Here is a 19,547-nt window from a genome sequence, read left to right as displayed (position 1 = left end):
AAATTGATGTAATACATACATATGCATATGTGTGGGATAAACACATTAGGTGGGATACAAATGGTGGTGATTCAAAAATAATTGACTCTATTTCAAGATCAAATATTCTATGAAGGAAAAATACCAAAAAAAAAAAAAAAAAAACACTTATAATAAAAGTATTCTACTAACGGTCAAGTTTTATTTCACATGTTACAAGTGCTCAATATGCAAAACAACATCAATATGATATGAGAATTCTTCTCAAACACGTTGAAGCACATCAGGATCAATTGAATTGATCGCTGCTGTTTTCAATGCTTTAAGTTTTCCAGGTCAGTTGGTAATGGAGAACAAAGATTTTATCGTTTACAAACCCCCAGAGAAAAAAAGAAAATCACAAACTGAGTTCAGGAGATCTAGGAGGCCAAGCAAAAAGAGCATTTTTTTTTTTTTTAATATATCTGAAAGGCATTGTACATGGCAGGAAACAGCCAGCCTGTACAGTCTCTGACCAATAAACACAAAGTCTTGATGGAGTCAACTAACACAATATAAGTGCGGTGCTCAGTAGCAATTTGCACTTGGTCAAGTCCATCTAGTTGAGAGAACGAGAGAATGTGAAACATTCTGGTCTGCATAACACTGCACCATTTCAAATGTGTTTCATGGGACCTAGCAGAGCAACATAACCTGGATATGTCATCAGCTTTCAAATCATTGCACACCACAGCAGACCAAAAGGTAAAGGTAATTTGTCACAATTACAATGTACTGTAAAATCTGTTATCTTCATTAAACCCATCCCAGAGCACAATGAGGTGCAGTGGGACTGCATCCAGAGCTTACGTCACCTTGGTCTCTCAAGCCCAATTCACACTGGCTGCGTAACGGCCGCGGTGCATTTCGTACGGACGCCGCAAGGACTGCAATTCACACAGCGTGCGTTGCGTGTCCGGAAATCTGCTCCCGACAGACCACAAGATCACTTGGGGTTCACGCTGGAGAGTTGAGTTCACACAATAACAACCGTGTATATAGAGTTCTATTTGCAAACAATAGCCACATTGCCTGTTGTCACATCGAAATCTGCTCCCGACAGACCACAAGATCACGCTGGAGAGTTTAGTTCACCCAATAACAACCGTGTATAGTCCTATTTGTAAATAATAGCCACGCGTACCTGTTGACACTTCGATGTGCTTTTTGGACATTATTTCTGGGATTTCTACCGTGGGTGTTCTACCATGGGTAAGTATTTTTTGTGTTTAAATAGTGTGATTTTGTCGTGTTTAATTTATTCTGCGCTCATTTTTTGTCTTAAATGTCCGACTAATGTCATGCTATGTAGCTAGCTAGCTTCCCTCCCAAAAAAACGAGTTTGCAAACGGTTTTATTTTGAAATATACCGGATTTACCTTGATGTGAGATGCCAGATTTCCTGTCTGGCTCGTGTAATTTCTTCAGTTTCATGAAAATCTGCATGTGGCGTCCGGAAGAAATAGAACGCTTGAGGAAACCTTCCGCATCGCCGCAGTCGTTCCGCACCGCAGACGCGTTCTATCCTTGCTCCTTAAAACCATCATAGTGAATAAAAACAAACATGCCACTCTCTTCTACTTCTAGGTGCATGAATATATTTATGAAATGTTTTATTAGTGATCATCAGGCTTAACAATGGAACAGGTAATGCAGGCTGTGAAATCTATTACCTATATACGTTAAATTCCCTTATAATATTCCTTAAATTCTGTACTGTATACCTAATCGCTTATGGTAACTTGTTCACTTCTCAGTGTATTTTGGAGCTCAACGACAACTCTCATAAATGTCTGTTATCCCTGGCTGAATGCCGGTACACCATGGAGAACACCAAAACAGCATCATCATCTAAGCTTTGTTTGATAAACTTTTCCATACGGTAAGACACTGGAACAGCCACAGAATAAAAACAAAATTCCAGCAGTCATATATTTAGTCACAGTCTTAGGTGTTGCATTTATTCTGAACGTCTTACTATTCAATCACTGTTGTATTTTTCCCAGTTCCCAAATATACAGACTTCCTGGTTACTCAGTCAAATCTAGTGAACTCACTTCAATCGGATGCCACCGTTGAATTTCAAAGCATATCAACCAGATTTTAGAATGCTTTGCTACTGGTTAAAATGACAGTTTTGTCAGCTTTTAGGCTTTCACTAATAATGTGGGCAATTTCATGGAAAGCAAATGTGTATTCGTCCTTTTAAGATAAGTGTCAGCACTTGGCCAAAGATCATTTGCAAAGGTGCTACATACATTATGTAACAATTTTATGTGTATTAGCAAGTGAGTGCACTCCAGCAGTGTTTTTTTTTTCTATAGGTCCCAACGAGAAATTGATGTCATCTGTCTAGATCGCTGTCACATCAAAGCATTCCACTATCAGACGCAAGCGTGCTTTATTTGAATCTGTATGATGGTTTTGTTTTTTTGTTTTTTTTTTACTTCTGATTAAAAAGACACATGCAAAAAGTATACTGGGGAAAAGACAAGAACCTTGATGGAATTAAGTTTGCACCATAGAATGAGACAAGTAGCTATCTAAGGGTACAATACGTAGCTTTCTTATCGTATTATTCAGACTCCAAGTTACTTTTCTTCATAGTATGGCTGGTCCTGAGACTTATAGACTTGTATATGTTATTAAAATCAGAGCATGGACTGGCATCCAAAATTTCCATTCCCTAATGGTGCTGACTAAGGCTGGGAATAAAAGTCGACCAAGTCGACTTGGTCGACCAGAAAAAGTGGTTGACGCAAAAATGCGTGGTCGAAGCTATTGCAATAATGAAAAAAAAAAAAGAAAGAAAAACATATTTGGGGCACCAGCATTTTGTATACAGCAACGCCTGTTCTTAAAGCGCTTTATAAATAAAGTTGAGCTGAGTTGAGTTGAGTATGCTGCATCAATGGCCATTGTAGGCTTCGGCAACTCAATATGTTTGAATGAGACAAGCGAATACATCAGGCTTGGTAAACATATGATGAAGATGAAGCGCATTAATATTGTGATCAAATTGGATTTTATATTATGTTGGACTATGAAGTGATTTTCAGGCAAAGTACACTAACTAAGTAATTTGAGTTTATTCAGGGTTAATGCTAATCCCGATTGTTAATCGTTTAGCATAGGCTAATTTTGTTGGTGTTTGTGCAATATGTGCATGTGTGTAGAGAAAATAATGAACAGTAAGTATTCATATCCACTAAATTCAACTCAGGTTCAACCTTAGTGGACTTAAAAATAATAATAATAATAATAATAATAATAACAAATAAAAAATTGGAGAAAAAAAATGAGGGGGCTGGGCTATTATTCAATTAGTCGTTGGAATAATTGATAGGAAAGTCGATTTTTTGAAAAAAAAAAAGCTGTTAGTGACAACAGTAATGCTGACTTTCTTTTTTGGTGCTTTACAAGTGGCCAGAAGGTGGTGGTAATGCACCTAAAGTATTTGTAAACCACCAAAATAAAATACAAGAAGAAATAGAAATAAGAAATTTTAATAAGGTGTAATAAAAATAATAATAATAATAACTTGTTTATATAGTATTCATCCATCCATCCGTTTATATAGTATTCATCCATCCATCCATTATCTGAACCACTCCTAATGATTGTATTATTCTAATTACTATAATTATTATTATTATTATTATAATTATTATTATTGTAATATTAGTAGTAGTAGTAGTAGTTGTTGTTGTATCTAAACATTAATGTGGCCTCTTGTTCATTCTTATCCAAATCCTGCTGTTAAGAAATAATAACCACAAAACAATCTGCCACACATCTGTGGGTTTTACTTGTCCCATCACAGCCGTCAGCATGCAAGATGAAAAGCACAAACTAATCTTATGGTACATAATAAAACAAAATGGCTTTTCTTCAGCTCTTTTAATACAGACATCCTGCAAAACTGCTTAGACATCACATCAGCAACCGTCGCTCCAGTGACACTGTGTCACTCTAGTTACCACCCGAGACTTTTACACAGAACTCAGCAAAGCAGTATATTGCCACAACTGTGGGCGCTTTCCCACAACGATACATCATTGTACAAGCACACAATTACTGTAGATGTATGACAACATCTTTGCCAGCATCTGGGGAGACGGATGAACTAACTGCCAGACAGCAACTAAGAGTGTTAAACTTTACAGCCTACCCGGGCATTGCAGTACTCTCAGACATGTGGCATCCCGCACAGAAAGTTCCGATACTACTTCTGAAGGCAAAAAACTCCCAGGTTGACTTGTTCACCCTAATAATATTCTTGTGCCTTTTACACAGACGCAAGAAGCAAAATGACTATGAATTCATGGGAGGTGATTCAGTTGACAGAGGGATCTAAATAAGAATAAAACTTTCATCAGTCATTTACATTACATTACATTTAATTAATGCAATATTATTAAGACAAAACATAATTCAAATGGCGGCTTAGCTTCCATATTGTGTCCTAGGGATCAGGGTCTCACATGACACTTCTCATGAGACCTAAATTTGGAATCCAAGTCCACAAAGACTTCATTCAACTGCTACTTAAGGGGGGGGGGGGGGGGGGGGGGGGGGGGGGTACCAACACAGTGGGAGCTATAAATAGAATCAGAAGAGCGCACTCACTCACTCAAAGAACACAAACTCTCATGGACATTTTGGCTGAGTTTTTCAAAGTATGGGGGAGAAAAAAAAATCCATGAGACATTCAGCACTCGGTCGAGAGGCGTGATATTTATAGGTTAGAGAAGGAAAACTCTTCCATCATGAAACTCCACTGTTCACTCACCTACTTCTAAACCGCCTGGCTGATGTGCATCATTCACTAATATCTGTGAGCCAGATTACCCATATTTTTTTTACTCAAGGATGGTGAAGCCATGGCCCACCCTCCTCTGCCTCTAATTGGCTGGTAATCTGCCTTCACTGATTAGATTGGCTAACTTTAGGTACGGGACTGAGCCATTCAGTAGTGTTAAGTAGTGACCTCAGCTTTGATGGTGGCCATGAGTTTTAGCTCCACACGTGCACTTTGTGCTCATACATCGGAGACTTGCTCGCAGTGTGGGTTCAATCCCTGGGGTGGGCGCAGCTAGTTACACTGGTAATTGATGTTAAAGTAAGTTAAAACACAAGAATAGTGATAAATGGTTTTAGATTCAGCCTAACACAATATTCAGGTCAAATAGTGAGTGTTTTTCACTATTTTTGTTCAATGTTCACTAATTGTTTTGCAACATTATTTATAGTATGATAAATACTTTTCACATTAATTCAGGCTGCTTGTGTTACCAGTAATACAGTGTTCCCTCGTTTCCCGCTGGGGTTAGGTTCCAAAAAATACCCGCAATAAATGAAATCCGCAAAGTAGTTAGCTTTATGTTTTACAATTCTTATAAATGTTTTAAGGCTCTAAAATCCCCGACCGCACAATTTATACACTTTTCTCATTGAGGCATTTACATGTTCTCACAATTCTCTCTTGTTCAAACTTTGACAATGTTCAAACCTTCATAAATTTTATAAAATGGGTATATTACTGTAAAAAAAATTGTGCAAAATTGCACTTAAAAAAAAAATCCGCGATACAGCGAGACCGCGAAAAGTGAACCGCGTTATAGCGAGGGAAGACTAACTACAAACTGCTCTTGTTCAAATCATGTTAATTTTATTATTGTGAAACCTCAAGTGGCAAATGAAACACTTTTAGATCCTGTTTGGTTGGTTAGTCACCGCAACATTAGCAAAAAAAAATCTCTGACACATGTATAAGATTGTGTTTGTTGAAAGAAATAACTGTCACCCTTTGATAAGGTTTTGTTTGGACTGGCAAACAGACATCAACGTGGGCTTTTGTTGTGAAATCTCCTGCCTCACTGACATCTTAATCATTTTTATAAACACACGCACACATCACATGAGAGAGAAAGTGGGCCATGGCATACACACAACAGGAAACATTGAACATAAAGAGCCAGTGAGCGTGTTTATGAGAACTATGACAGCCTCGCGTGTTTATGCGCGAGACTGTTGCCGTTTGGCTACCGCGGGCGACTTGAAACGCGCGAGTCGTGACAAGCTGAAATTTTGGAAGAGTACCACGCCAAAAAAAACGTGTCTGACAGCGTATAAGCAGAAAGAGGAAAAACTATACGTGCACAACGCTGGGGGTGGAAAAGGGGAAGACACGAACGGAGGAACTCACATCCTCGAACAGGGATCCAACGTTGGCTGTCACCAGCAGTATTCCTGTGCCTTGCGCCGTTGTCAGCTTTCCAGCCATGATTCTCTCGCGCAGGTGGGTCGAGGGCTGGATGGCGAACTTCACAGGTAGGAAATAAACCAGCGAGCGGAGGCGAACGTCTCAGAAAGCTGCTTAAAACACGGGGAATTCGCGACTGAAGCCGGGGCTGAGGTGGCTCGGCTGGAGCATATTTTTCAGCAGTGACCGTGCATCTACGAGGAGTTGCTTTGCAGTAGAAGGTCCGCTGGCGATGGTCGTTAGCCTGCTGCTTCTCGCGCTACTTTCCCATCTCCATCGTAAAAGTTTCCGATTTAATCCACGGCGAGTGCCTGTGGGGTCTGGTTCATTTCAGGGGCGAACCTTTTCCTTGCTTGGAACAGTGTAAAAGTGTCCCCTCGTGAAGCAGGACTAACCAAGACCATTGCGTTCAGTCTTCAGACACGATAGGCTGGAATCCCGCACAGCTGTGACGTCACCGTGCCAATCGGAAACACGGGGCTCTCTTAAAGGGCCAGCGCACTATAAACACAGCTGTTGCTCTTTTGCTTCCACTGACGTGTTGAAATTGCTGGCACGATAAACATGGTTGACACTATCCAGGGGCGATTCTAGGATTTAGTTAGTTCGGAGTGCAGACACTTTCTGCACCCATCCCATAGTGGGGCCTTCGGTCAGCACACACAGACTATTAAGCCTGATAAAACAGATAAATGAAGCTCGTCCTAGCTTTAGAAGAGTTGAGGTGGAGTGTGGAAACACCAGCTCCACCAATGAATTAGACATCCATCCATCTATTTTCTTGACCACTTATTCCTGACAAGGGTCGCGGGGGGTGCTGGAGCCTATCTCAGCTGGCTTTGGGCAGGAGGCGGGGTACACCCTGGACTGATACCATGATTATAGAAACCATAAGAAATTATCGCAGACATGAACAAAGAAACACTATGTTTAAAGGCAAACAGAGCTGCACAAGTGGATGTGATATGAAGTTTATTTGTATTTATTATTATTATTATTATTATTATTTTTATTATTATTATTTTAGATTTAGATTTTGCAATACAATGCTCTTTTTGTGTCACACATCTAGTGTTAACCCTTCATAAAAATGCAGTTTATTAATACTACAAGTTATTTGATTCCTGGGTAATAAAAAAATAAAAAAATAAAATCCACAAGACATCTGTGTTGTGTTCTACTCCCTTGTCGCAGCCGTTCTCTATATGCAGCGTTTGAGACAGCTCTGTTACAATTTCCATGGCCAGCTAATCAGCCAAACGCTCTTTTTTTCCATCTGTGCGTGGAGCTACTTTTGACTAACACCTATTCATAATTTTCACAAGGGTCTCAACGGGCAATTCATGACTGTCAAAGGAAGGTTTAAGACACTTCCTACCAATATCATCAGCTCATTAAACTGATGCTGTTTCTGAAAACAATGGAATGGGCCTAACCTGACATGCATGTCTTAACATGTTGTACTGCAGAAGTAAGACTATGATTACTCTTTCTGTTACTGGAAAAATCCTTCCATCACAATAATAAATGCACAAGTGTGCCTTAGACTGCCCACAATAAAAGGCCACTCCGAAAGAAGGTGCAGTTTTGTTTTGTTGGGGGGTATCTGGGGACTCAGAAAACCAGACAGTACTGACTGGTCATGATGTCTTGATATGGCACACCTGTGTGCTGAGATGGATTCTTCGCCAAAGAAGAAGTGCTCACAATCACAGCTGGTTTGTGAACAATGTTTGAGAGAAATGGTGATATGTGTATGTGGAAGAAGTTTTAGATCTTTGAATTCATCTCGTAAAAAAAATGGGAGCAAAAACAAAAGTGTTGCGTTTATATTTTTGTTGAGTGAACTAGGCAGTAAAATGAGATGGTGTTTACCACATTAATTTTAAAAATTTTGCTCTGAATTATATTTGGTATTCATGTTCAAGTTTACATTAAGCACTTTGAATCGTTTAGTGCATGAAATGTGCTCTACCAATAAAATTGGCTTGCCTTGCCTTCATCATATCCCATTGAAGCAAACCAACAGTTGAATCATTGAGATTTTGGAAGATGAAACACCAGCTGTTCCCGTCAAGTTTTTGCGTGTGAAACCCAACATGTGGCATCATTTAAAGATCATCAGACCTTTCATGCTGAATTATCAAGAGCTCCCCTGGCGATTCTAAGGAAGCCTGAGACCAAAAATAGCCACCTTCAGTTAAAGGTAGCTGGAGGTCGGCAGCTTGGAGCAGGGATATGACACACCGGATAAGCGCACAATGAGCTCCTGATGAGGACAGATGAGGCAAACAGAAACATTGAACTTTCTGTATTGATTGTGTCACGGAAGTCAACATTATGTATTTTGCTTCCCACTCGTGCAGTGGAATGTGATGGACAAACATTTTAGGTACATTTTGACTTTGATCATGTGTCTGATTTGAATGTTGGTTGGTTCAGACCCAGCTGGGCTAAAGGATGGCTCATGAATTTCTTAGTGTGTGGACCTAGGAAGTGGAGCTGAGCGATTACTGCCAAAGTGTGTGCTCACAGCTATGTCGTGCATTGGTTTTGTCCACTGAAAATGGTGTGGAATGGGATAGCAGGAATATTAAAACGTTTATTGTTAATGAATTTGGGTCAGTACTGCTCTTACGGGATTGTACTGAAAATGGCTCGAACTAGCCTAGAACATGCTGTAACTAAGACATTTACCCTGTTCACTGCATGTATGTAATTTTCTCTGTGAAAGACAGAGGGGCAGAATATCAATAATATATATATATATATATATATATATATAAATATATATATATATATAACTAATTGTGACCATGTCTGGTTAAATGGTCCTCAGAGGTCAAAAAAATGAAAATTGAGATAGTCATACATTCAAAATCTACACTTAATTCCCTGAAATTATATATAATACATCATTCCCTACTCCAACACACCTGATTGTAATGACTAGCTCATAAGCAAGCTCTGCAGAAGCCTCATAATGATCCTGATCATGAATTAGTTGTGTTAGAGGGGGGAAACATCTATAAATCAGAATATGTGCCAATATTCCTTCAGGGGCAGAGTAAAGACTCAGATTGTAAACAGGAGCACATGGAAAAGACGAGACTTTGGCCACGCCCAACTGACTTTGTAGTCAAAAACACACTGGCGAGCCTTGGCCACGCCCACCAAAATCAGCTCGTTTGACGCTAGGTAGTCACTTATTTTCATCCACTTTGACGCCAATTTTAACTTTTGGGCTGCTGGGAAATGATCAAAAGAGACCTTAAGGAGGTTATTTTTGGAAAAATCTCACAATTGACGTTTTTTAACCAACTGGCCTATTGTTGTCAATAACTTAAAACAACCCTTTGCGGCATGCGGGCCCTTTAGCCAGAACAGGTCACAATTGTTTTTTAATCTAAAAAATTAAACATGGAATATGAATATTTAATTTTAAAATAGAAAAGAGAAAATTTATTTAATCAAACTTTATCTTTTATCCTTCACTGACTTGCAATGAACAGAGATCATTGAAACAAGTTTTTATTTTTGGCTATTTATGTTTATTAATGTAAACCACAGTTTAGTTGCTGCATGACTTCCTGGAGTTTATTTTGCTACCATTTACTCGAGGTGATGGAACCTGTGTGTTTTCTCTGGCTATCATTTAAACCGTTTCAATGCTAGCCCGTTAGGAAAGCGCAAACCTGTCAACTCAAAGTATACATTTAAGCATCCATCTTGTCTCCACCAAAAATCCCAGTCAACTAGTTTGTCGATGACAAGAGGAGCATGACACCACCATTTTCCTTTCTACTAATTAAACAGCTTGAAGGCAGACCAAGTGGAAATAGTCCTAAAAATAACAGGACAAATATGTATGGAAGTCTGTGCACACAGATAACAGTAGAGGCAATGTGTTGCTTAACAGTCAGTAAATACTACACCATTTGTTGCAGGCAGGATATCCCAGAGGGAAACGCAAGGTCTGTGTATACGTGCGTGTGTTATGTGGGAGTGTGTCTTGTTTGCTGATAAAGAAGTTTCTCTCTCTCTCTCTCTCTCTCTCTCTCTCTCTCTCTCTCTCTCTCTCTCTCTCTCTCTCTCTCTCTCTCTCTCTCTCTCTCTCTCTCTCTCTCTCTCTCTCTCGTACACACACAGTAGAAACTACACCCTCTGCACTCTGGGAAATGGAAAAAAAAATTTGTTGAAATTCCAGACAGCAAGCAACTGTGCACTTTGACCTCGGTGTCACCAGTACTTAAAATGACTTGTGTAAAAATAGAACAACCTGGAAATAATCTGGCATTCTCATGTCTGCACACAAGTACAGTTTCAGATGTGAAATAGGTAATGTGATTTTTATGTATTTATTTTTTGTCTACTGCCATGCAGAAGGATCCTCGCGTTAGACATGTTGAGAATTAGGAGCTACGTTAGTGCTGGCAATTGTCTCAGAAGCAGCATTTCCCTACTATTTGAATACATTTGCAAACACAAGTGTAAAATGAATTCCACACCGCATATGTAGCCCTTTCTAAGTATTTTTTTTCCTCTTATGGTCTGTGTACTGGAATTACAAGTATGAAAACAATCAGACAATTGCGTGGTTTCGTTATATTTACTAAGCTAATTTTTCATCTTTCCAATATTCCAATATCCTAATTCAGTGATCTAGTGGTAGAGAGCCTACCCTCAGACTTGGAGGTTGTGGGTTCAATCCCGGCCTGGGTCATACCAAAAACCATTAAATATGTGACCTGTTACTTCCCTGCTTGACACTCAGGTGACATTATCCAAGATTAAAAAAAATACATATGTATTTTAAGAAAATACTTGTATTTATTACAGCTTGGAAAAAAAGTCAATATAATTTGTTTTTTGTTTTTTTTTGTATAAAAATACTATTTTTAAAACCACTGTGGTTGATATGAGAATAGTATTATTTCCTTATTTTCTAAATCTTACAGGTAAATTTAAGCAATTTTTTCTTGTTCTGTTGGCAGATAATTTTGCTTATTTGAAGTAATAATTTTCTTATTTTACTGGTTTTTTTTCTTACATTTTCTACTGTCCTTTTTGCAGTGTAGGCTGCCACTGGGATCCTCTTTCACTCCTCAGTGACGATAAACGACATCATGGTGCTGGCGGATACTCGAGACATTTTGCTCCTCCACCTTGGGGGTTGCCCCAGAGATGTTCAAGAGGGTTTAAGTATGGATACATGCTCAGCCAGTCCATCACCTTTACCGTCAACCTCTTGAGCAAGGCAGTGGTCATCTTATAGGTGTGTTCCGGAGGGAGCGGATCATGCTTTGCTTCAGTATGTCACAATACTTTGTACAAGGTCCTCTCAATGTACTTTGAGCTACTTTGAGAGAATTAATACATTTACACCGTTGTACAGTGACTATTTTTCATTGTGTCAAGTTCATTTCTTTCATTTTGTTCCATGAAAAGGTATACTTAAATAGGCCTATGAGGTGTGTACTCACTTTTGTGAGATACTGTACATATATGGACAAGATATTTGAAAAAACTAACAATTTGCTCACAATTTGCTAAAGATGTAGCACACAAAGTAGTACCTACTGTGAATCATGGAGGAGGTACTTGTAATTAGGGATAGACCGATTATCGGCTGGGCCGATTATCGGTGCCGATATTCAGCATTTTGAGAAATATCGGCATCGGCCATTTTGAAGAATCATATGGCCGATAATAGATCCTTTTTTATTTATTTTTATTTTTTTTAAGTGTTAACTTCAGGGAACTAATTTAAATGTAAATTAAAAAAAAAAAAGTTTTTATTTTCATTTTTGTCGACCCTGGGAACTCTCTGCACCTTCTGTTTTTGATTGAAATTAAAACTAAGATAAGTAAAAATTTAATACTTTGGATATTTTGAAATTTTTGAAGACTTATTTTTTGTAGAAAATAATTGTTTGTTTTTATTTAACTTTTGAAAACATGCTACTGCGCCTGGGAGATCCCAGAACTTGTGTATTGACTAAGATTTTTTGAAAAAAAAAACAAACTTAAAAATATTTTACTAACCCTAAAAGTTGCTCAATAAACATGTGCTTTAAAATAAAATAAAATAAAAAAAAAAAAGATAAGAGCTCTAGTTTGTATTTTTTCCAAATTTTGATGTCCCTTTTTAGTGAAAATGAATATCGGCTCCAAATATCGGTTATCGGCATCCTTCACTACTAATAATTGGTATCGGTATCGGGCCCAAAAAAACCTTATCGGTCTATCTCTACTTGTAATATGTCTGTGGCTGCTTTGCTACATCACACATGAATTCTCAATACTATCAAGGTATCCTACGGTCAAATCTTCAGCACAGTGTGTGAAATTCAACAGTATCATGACACAAAACACTCAGCTAAAGATATCCAAGAATGGCGAAGAAGAAAACATTAGCTCAGTCTGAAGAGCCCTGATCAAAATCCGTTTGTAGATTTGTGGAAGGAGATGAAACATGGAGTCTAGAAAAGTTACCTTTCACAAGTCGTGGGCCAAAATATCTGTTGAAGGGTTCAAAAGCCTCATCGAAAATAGCGAATCTGAATTGCAATGATTGCTTCAAATTGTTTTGTAGATAAATTTAACAATTCCGTCTCTCAATGTCTGGATTTACAGTCAGCTTGAAATAATCATATTTGAGGCATAGTCATTGTTTTTGAAACTACCTAACTCTTGAAATGTAATAATAATACTGTGCTCTCCCAGCAGACTCTGAAAACACACAAGGGCATACAAAGTCATTTAAGGTCCCAAGCTGTCGGACATTAATTCTGCCCATCCTGCTATTTCTGTTGGGTCAGTTCGCTAAGATAGTCTTTTCTGTTTTGATTGGACCCTCAAATTGCTGACATATTTCTCCACCACTTTTGCAGCCAGAGCGAATCCCACTGCGATGAGGCCTATTTTGGAGCTCCCGCTGGGTGCTTTAAAATGTCGTCCGAACTCATTTATTCTCCCTTACCAATTAAATTGGAGCAGATTGTTCCTCTGGTACAAAGGTCGGTTATTTTCTGAAAGAGGTTGGTGATGACCCATTTTACTTCAAGGGAGACTGACGCTAGGATTTGCTTGCTTCAACGCTTAGTTCATAATCTTGGGGTGATAAAATATTAGCGATGTTCAATACCACTTTTTTCAGACTGGTACTAGTATTAATCCTCAACTCTTGAGTAGTCGCTGATATCAAGGACTGATTGATACCACTAGTACTTTTGATACATGCAATATTTCCAAAAAACAATGACAGATGATTTAAAAAAAAAAAAAAAAAAAACACATTCACAATGTATCCTGATATAGCATTTTCTGTATAACTGCATAAAATTAATGGTGATTTTCTATTCTTCTAATTTCTCATTCCTGATCATAAAATACTGTCGCGAGTACAGATACCTTGAAATAACGCGATACCTGATATCGGTACTACTCACCCATCCTTACAAAATATTTCCATGAATTACAAGCTACAAAAAAGACAGATAAATACAAGACACAAACATTGAGGAATTAAGTACAGTATTTGATACCGCCTGAAACTGGTTTTTGAGAGATATGCTGAGGTCAAACATTGTGACGGTTCAATTGCCAACTTTTTATGTAACTGAAAATTTGCATTGACTTTCAAATTTTATGACTTGTGATGTACTATTGTCTCACAAATGAGAATGAATGGAGAAATCGTTATGAAACAATAAAGCTTTACAACAACAACAAAAAAAAAGTTTCTAAAACTGTTTTTCACTGGCCTGGGGCTGTCAGGAAAACAAGCATATTAGCAGCACATCCAAAAGAGTTGAGGTTATCCTGCTCATGTGTCCTACCTAGCGCTCTTTTCATTTAAATTATAACTGGCAATAAGTCAAGTGAGCGACCCTGTGAGTCAGACTGTAATGAGAGGTCTGAACTAAATATAAACCCAAGAGGATTCATCCCTTTTTTTTGCTCCATGTCAAACAAAAATCTCCTGAAGGTGCTGAAAACAGGCCTGAGTGTCTCTAGGAAACGTCTGGTGCCAGAATGGAAAACAACCCCTGCTCTGTGCTTCTCTCCACAGCCTTATGTAAATGTCCCAGCAGAAAAGCGCTTTAATTGGCATTAACTGGTGCCGCAGCCCGACTCAAAATGACAAAATTGTTCCACCTTGGGCTCAGCAGATGTTTACTTTAAGAATCATAACGGAATCTTCCCTTCCAATGTGTTTATATTTTTGGGGGGTTCACGTCAGTGTGGAAACGGTCTCCTAGCAACCAACAATTTAGTACAGCAAACACTCAAAGTATAAAATGAGCTTCATCTAAGTCAAGACAAACAAGGCCCTTGTAATTATACATATAAACATGGAATTATTAAGTATTTGCATTATATTATGGGTTGAGACCACTACAAACAATACGAGGTACAGTCTTTTGTAATTAAACCCTATTGTAGTACCAGGCAGTTGACTGACTCTGCTGGACCCAAAGGTGGTTCACATTTTAAAATAACACGTCACTAGTGCTCTGATGAAAACCATTGCTTTGTTTTGTTTTGTGAGAGAGCGAGAGATGTGTCTTGTGAAAATGGTTGCACTGCACCGTGTTGCCAATCACAGTATGCCTAGTAGGCTATGACATTTTTATTTTCTCTCATGGAGGCAGAAAGCTATCACCAGGCCACCAAATTACACTGATCAAATGCAGACACACATACACACAAAATGCAAAGGAAGTGAAAAGGCTTTGAATCATTTTCAGAATCTTAGTTTTAAAAGTCCAAATCAGATTTCAGTCTCTCAAATGTAAATACGTTCTAAACGAATCTTTCAATTTTATTATTATTTTTTCTTTCAAGTAAAACAAGACATTCATGGACTGAAAAGACTATACAAATCAATAATTTCCAATTACATTTGGTAGTTTTCATAATCAGACTAATATTAGATTGTATTAGATTATATTAGTTTGAATTAGATTAGATTACGTTACATTACATTAGGTTAGATGGATTTATTGGTCCTTTTATTGGTCCCCATAGGGAAATTTGTCTTCACTGACACATTTCAGAGGGGACAAGATTGCACATTACAGACAAGAAAAGAGACAATAAAAAGCATACACTGCATGGTGGGGCAAAGGAAGATGAGCCATTCAAAACTGTTCAAATGTGTTTAATCGAGAAACCCAACCGAACGGAACTTCAGAAATACATACACGAATAAATATTAATACACATGAAACGTTTTCGAAGCAAATGCCTACTGCATGTAATCACAATAAAACAAACACAAACATCCGCGGATGGCGCTAGTGCACCTCTTAGCTGCTTCATCAACCGATAATCAGAATAAGTACCACCGAAGAAGCATTTATCAGCACGATATGAAGAATAACCACCAGGCGGCAATGACGGGCTGACTACATTTAAGACGTGAACGAAGCGGAAGTCGTCTACCCTCCTGACTACCAGCAATTCAAATTTGTCCTCTGTAGTGGACATTTGTAAACCTGAATATCTCCCACCCAGTGCATCCGATTGAATTAACTCCTTTTGTGCTCTGTAGAGGACATTCGGAGGCTTCCAATGGTACCAAATGTGTAGGGGTGGAGCTTTGCTACCTTCGATTGCATCATAAAAGAAAATGGCTTCCCTCAGTGCAAGCACTTTTTAGGGAAAAGTAAGTGTATAACACTTTTTATTGAACAAATTTAGGCTTTAAATGTTGTTAGCATGTTTCCTATCAGACTCTTAAGAACACATTAAAGTGTTGTTTGAATTATTTTAACTGTATTTGAGCCAAGCATTTAAATGGAACCCCAGCTGTCATGACAAGTTTGGTCTATATTATTTATTTGGTTGTTACGAACATAACTATGGTATTCATTTTTCAAAAATCATTTCCAGTTTAATACATTTTGGAGAAACTTTATTTCGACCTACCCCGTCATTGTTATTTACGTCGGAACGATTCAGTGCGTAGTGGCAAAATGGCGGTGGTTCTCTGCCGAGCAATGTGAAACTTCTTTCAAGAAAGCAAGGTAAGCCTCCGATACGTTCCTAAAGGGACGATCAAAACTCATGAATACGTTTGTTGAATGACAGAGCACCGCGTGGGGGAGCGAGACTCTTCCAATCGCACGTTGTTGTTTTTTTTTTTTTAGAAAAGACACAGATGGGCACTTTTGTTTGTAGTCCTCCCCCATTTTTTGGGGAGGGACAGGCCCTGTTTCGGTTCACATTTTCTTTGCAATTCATTCTTGCGGTGTACTTTTGTTCATTTTTGGAAATTATTACAGTAGGCTATGTCATGGGGTTGAGTTACAGTTTTGATGAGCAATTGATGTTGTTGCATTGTTAATTTGAACTCAAGAAAGGAATGTCAATGCTTTTCTAAATCATTCATTGATTAATCTAAAAAGTGACAGATTATTAAAATAATCCTTAGTAGCAGCACAGATATTTATATTATTATATGTGATTTCAGTTGTTTTTGTTGTTTTTTTTTGTTTTTTGTTTGGTCTGTGCCAAAATGTGTGCTATTATTGCAAGACATTCAGCGAAAAACTGAATAACATGTACCTGTAATAGGTTATTTCAAGTTTCCTGGTCGTAGTCTTGCACAATAGTATGAGGCACAATGTGCTCGCACGTGTATGAGTTGTTTTTTATTAAGTGATGCAGTTGACCTGCATAATTGGAGCAGTACGGGAATGGGAGTAATTCTGAATTAGAGCGGGACGACCGTGCGTGGCAGAGAGGACAGATTTGGAAAGTCCGGAAGAATGTTACAACGCACGCCCCCCCCCCCCCCCCCCCCCCCCCCCCCCCCCCCCCCCCCCCACACACACACATATTTGGCTCCTGCTCAAAAGGCCCAAGTAGTTGTGTAGATGAAATTTTGAAAAGTCAGTGTTTGGGTTTATTTCTCTTATTTAAATGGGTCGACGATTGAAAAAAATGTGAGTCCCGGGAAGAGGCCAGTTCACTTGCAATCTTGCTTTAATTCCACTGGAGGGCAGTAGAGCTGTTGGGCCAGTTTGTTTTGCTACATCTGAATTTGATTGCTAATCCTTCTATAGTTTCTTGTACCATATGCCTTCTATACTTCAGTATGCAAATTTCGTGACCAAATAAACAAAAATGTTGCTGCTCACCATTGCTGCAAACATATTAGTAAAGATACATTTCAATCCTATTCATCTTTACGTTACAATGATAGCTTACGCAGACATACTTGTAGTGGTTTGCATGCTCTGACCACTTTTGGATTCCAAATTAGATGCGTTTTTAAGACTCAATAAAACACTTTTCATTTTTGACACATGGAAGAAAGAACATGCATGAAAACATTTTTGAGTAATCAGAAATACGATTGAAACACAAAATCAAGAAGTCTTGTTTTTGGTAAGCAATATGGTATTGTTGAGTTCGGTTCATTTATATTTTTGCATTTACATTGGAAGTGTCCCACAATATGACGTAGTTTTATTTTATTTTTTAAGTACAACGTACTGTACTCTTGAGGAGATTGGTGCTAAACACTGCCTGATGTTTGAATAATGGAGAATTGTAAACCCCATGAATGAAGGTTCAAAACCTGTTTTCTATTTATTTTATTTTTATTGGAGAATTACAAGCTGACTCGATTGCATTGTTTGATGTCACACTATTTACTCAGCTGATAGAGCCATATGTTTACCTGCCGGTTAAGCAGAAGCACCTGTGGCTAAAGCCAAACTGTGGCCGGGTTTCGACTTTCTGGACATGGATTTTACACCTCTAATTTAAAAGAAAAGAAAAGAAAAAAAAAGAAAAAAAAAAAAGGTTGATTTGTCTCTTGAAATGATATTCCACAAAATACTAATCAGAATTCAATGTTTAGACTAGTGGCTGCACAACTTGATGATCCCTTTTGAACTTTGGAAAGAGAATTTAAAAAAAAAAAAAAAAAAAAAAAAACATTGCCTGCTTGGGTGGGCAATGCGTTTGCTCCAGCACGGTGGTGGTCTTCTCAGCCAGGAACTGTCAGATGCTCAGGCCATTGTGAGCAGACGAGTTATTATGTAAAAAAAAAATAAAAAAAATAAAAATAAAGTAAAGCAACCCAGAGTTGTCCTACAACAACTCTCACCTCTTCTCACACATTGACAAAGCAAGTGCCAGAGGATCTTTTTGGTGTATGCATTCACAGTATTTTTGCACGTTTGCAAACACTTTCTCATTCAATAGCACTAGAAAGTGTGTCTGAAGTTATGACTGGTTTATGTACGGTTGTATCTATGTATAAATGCATGTTTTTAGCTACAGTATGTACACTTCAGTTCCCACTCAGAAACGGCGTAGGTGTGGTCATGAATGTTTTTCTGTCTCTTATATATGCACTGTAATTGACTACCAATCAGTCCATAGTGTTGTCTACCTTTTGCACAAACAAACAAAACCATCTAGGATACGGTATAGAAAATAAATAAATTGATGTGGTGACTTCTTTGATTAACTAAGTTCTTCCACAAGATGTCAGTGTTGGATTTACTTGACTACAGATATAAAGACACTTGGAAGCTGCGTAATACTCTCTGAATTGTGGCATTTAATTTACTTTGTCAATACGCCGTGGCTTCAACGAGTCGTACTCGTCAGCCCTTCTTTCGAATGTTATTAATGGTTGGTCTGACACTGATATCACATAACGTGTGGAGGGCCCGTGTGAAAAGTTGTCTGTATAGCCTATTCCCTGGTTGTTTGGTGAGAAGTTCAGGAAAAGTTTTCTGACTGACTTACCCGCGGTCAGTTGTAATTGGCTTCAGCTTCCGCCTCCCCATTGCCCTAAAGAAAAGCAGCATTGAAAATAAATTAATGTGTAAGTGAACCAAGTGGCTGTTTGGGAAACCGATATAAGCATAGGGATTTTTTTTTTTTTTTAATTTATTTTTTTTACATTAAAGAAATGAAAAGTGACACAAACATCACAATCCTTTTTAACATATATTGTATAAGTGTAACAGTAGTAGTCACATACGGGTGACACCAGTGGGGGACGCCCAAATCAAATTATTAGCTTAGCTTAGTTTAGCTAAATGCTATAGGGCTTGGTTGTGGCTAATGGCCACAGTGTCCCATTAGGCAGTCCAGATGAAAGGCATGATAACACATGAGTGACAGCTCCGTGGCAGCTGTGTGCTCCCTTCCAAACACCACACCACCCCCACCATCCACACGACCAACCCCAGCCCTGGTCCATGTCTACTCTATTCACAGAGGGAGGCGT

At 38.4% G+C, this 19,547-nt stretch overlaps 1 protein-coding gene across 2 annotated transcripts in view; it reads right to left on the bottom strand.

Annotated features, from left to right (window-relative positions):
- inpp5a (inositol polyphosphate-5-phosphatase A) overlaps nt 1-6,726 on the bottom strand; it is a 121,781-nt gene extending 115,055 nt beyond the window's left edge. For both annotated transcript variants that reach the window (XM_077495776.1, XM_077495775.1), the window contains exon 1: nt 6,227-6,726. In XM_077495776.1, the coding sequence (XP_077351902.1) occupies nt 6,227-6,304 (78 nt within the window). In that variant the 5' untranslated portion in view covers nt 6,305-6,726. The remainder of the gene's footprint in view (nt 1-6,226) is intronic.
- Nucleotides 6,727-19,547: the final 12,821 nt, after the last annotated feature.

The sequence above is a fragment of the Festucalex cinctus genome, chromosome 14 (genome assembly GCF_051991245.1).
Source record: "Festucalex cinctus isolate MCC-2025b chromosome 14, RoL_Fcin_1.0, whole genome shotgun sequence".
Classification (NCBI taxonomy): Eukaryota; Metazoa; Chordata; class Actinopteri; order Syngnathiformes; family Syngnathidae; genus Festucalex; species Festucalex cinctus.
Note: the sequence above shows the minus strand (reverse complement) of the source record. Positions and strands in the feature narration are given on the sequence as shown.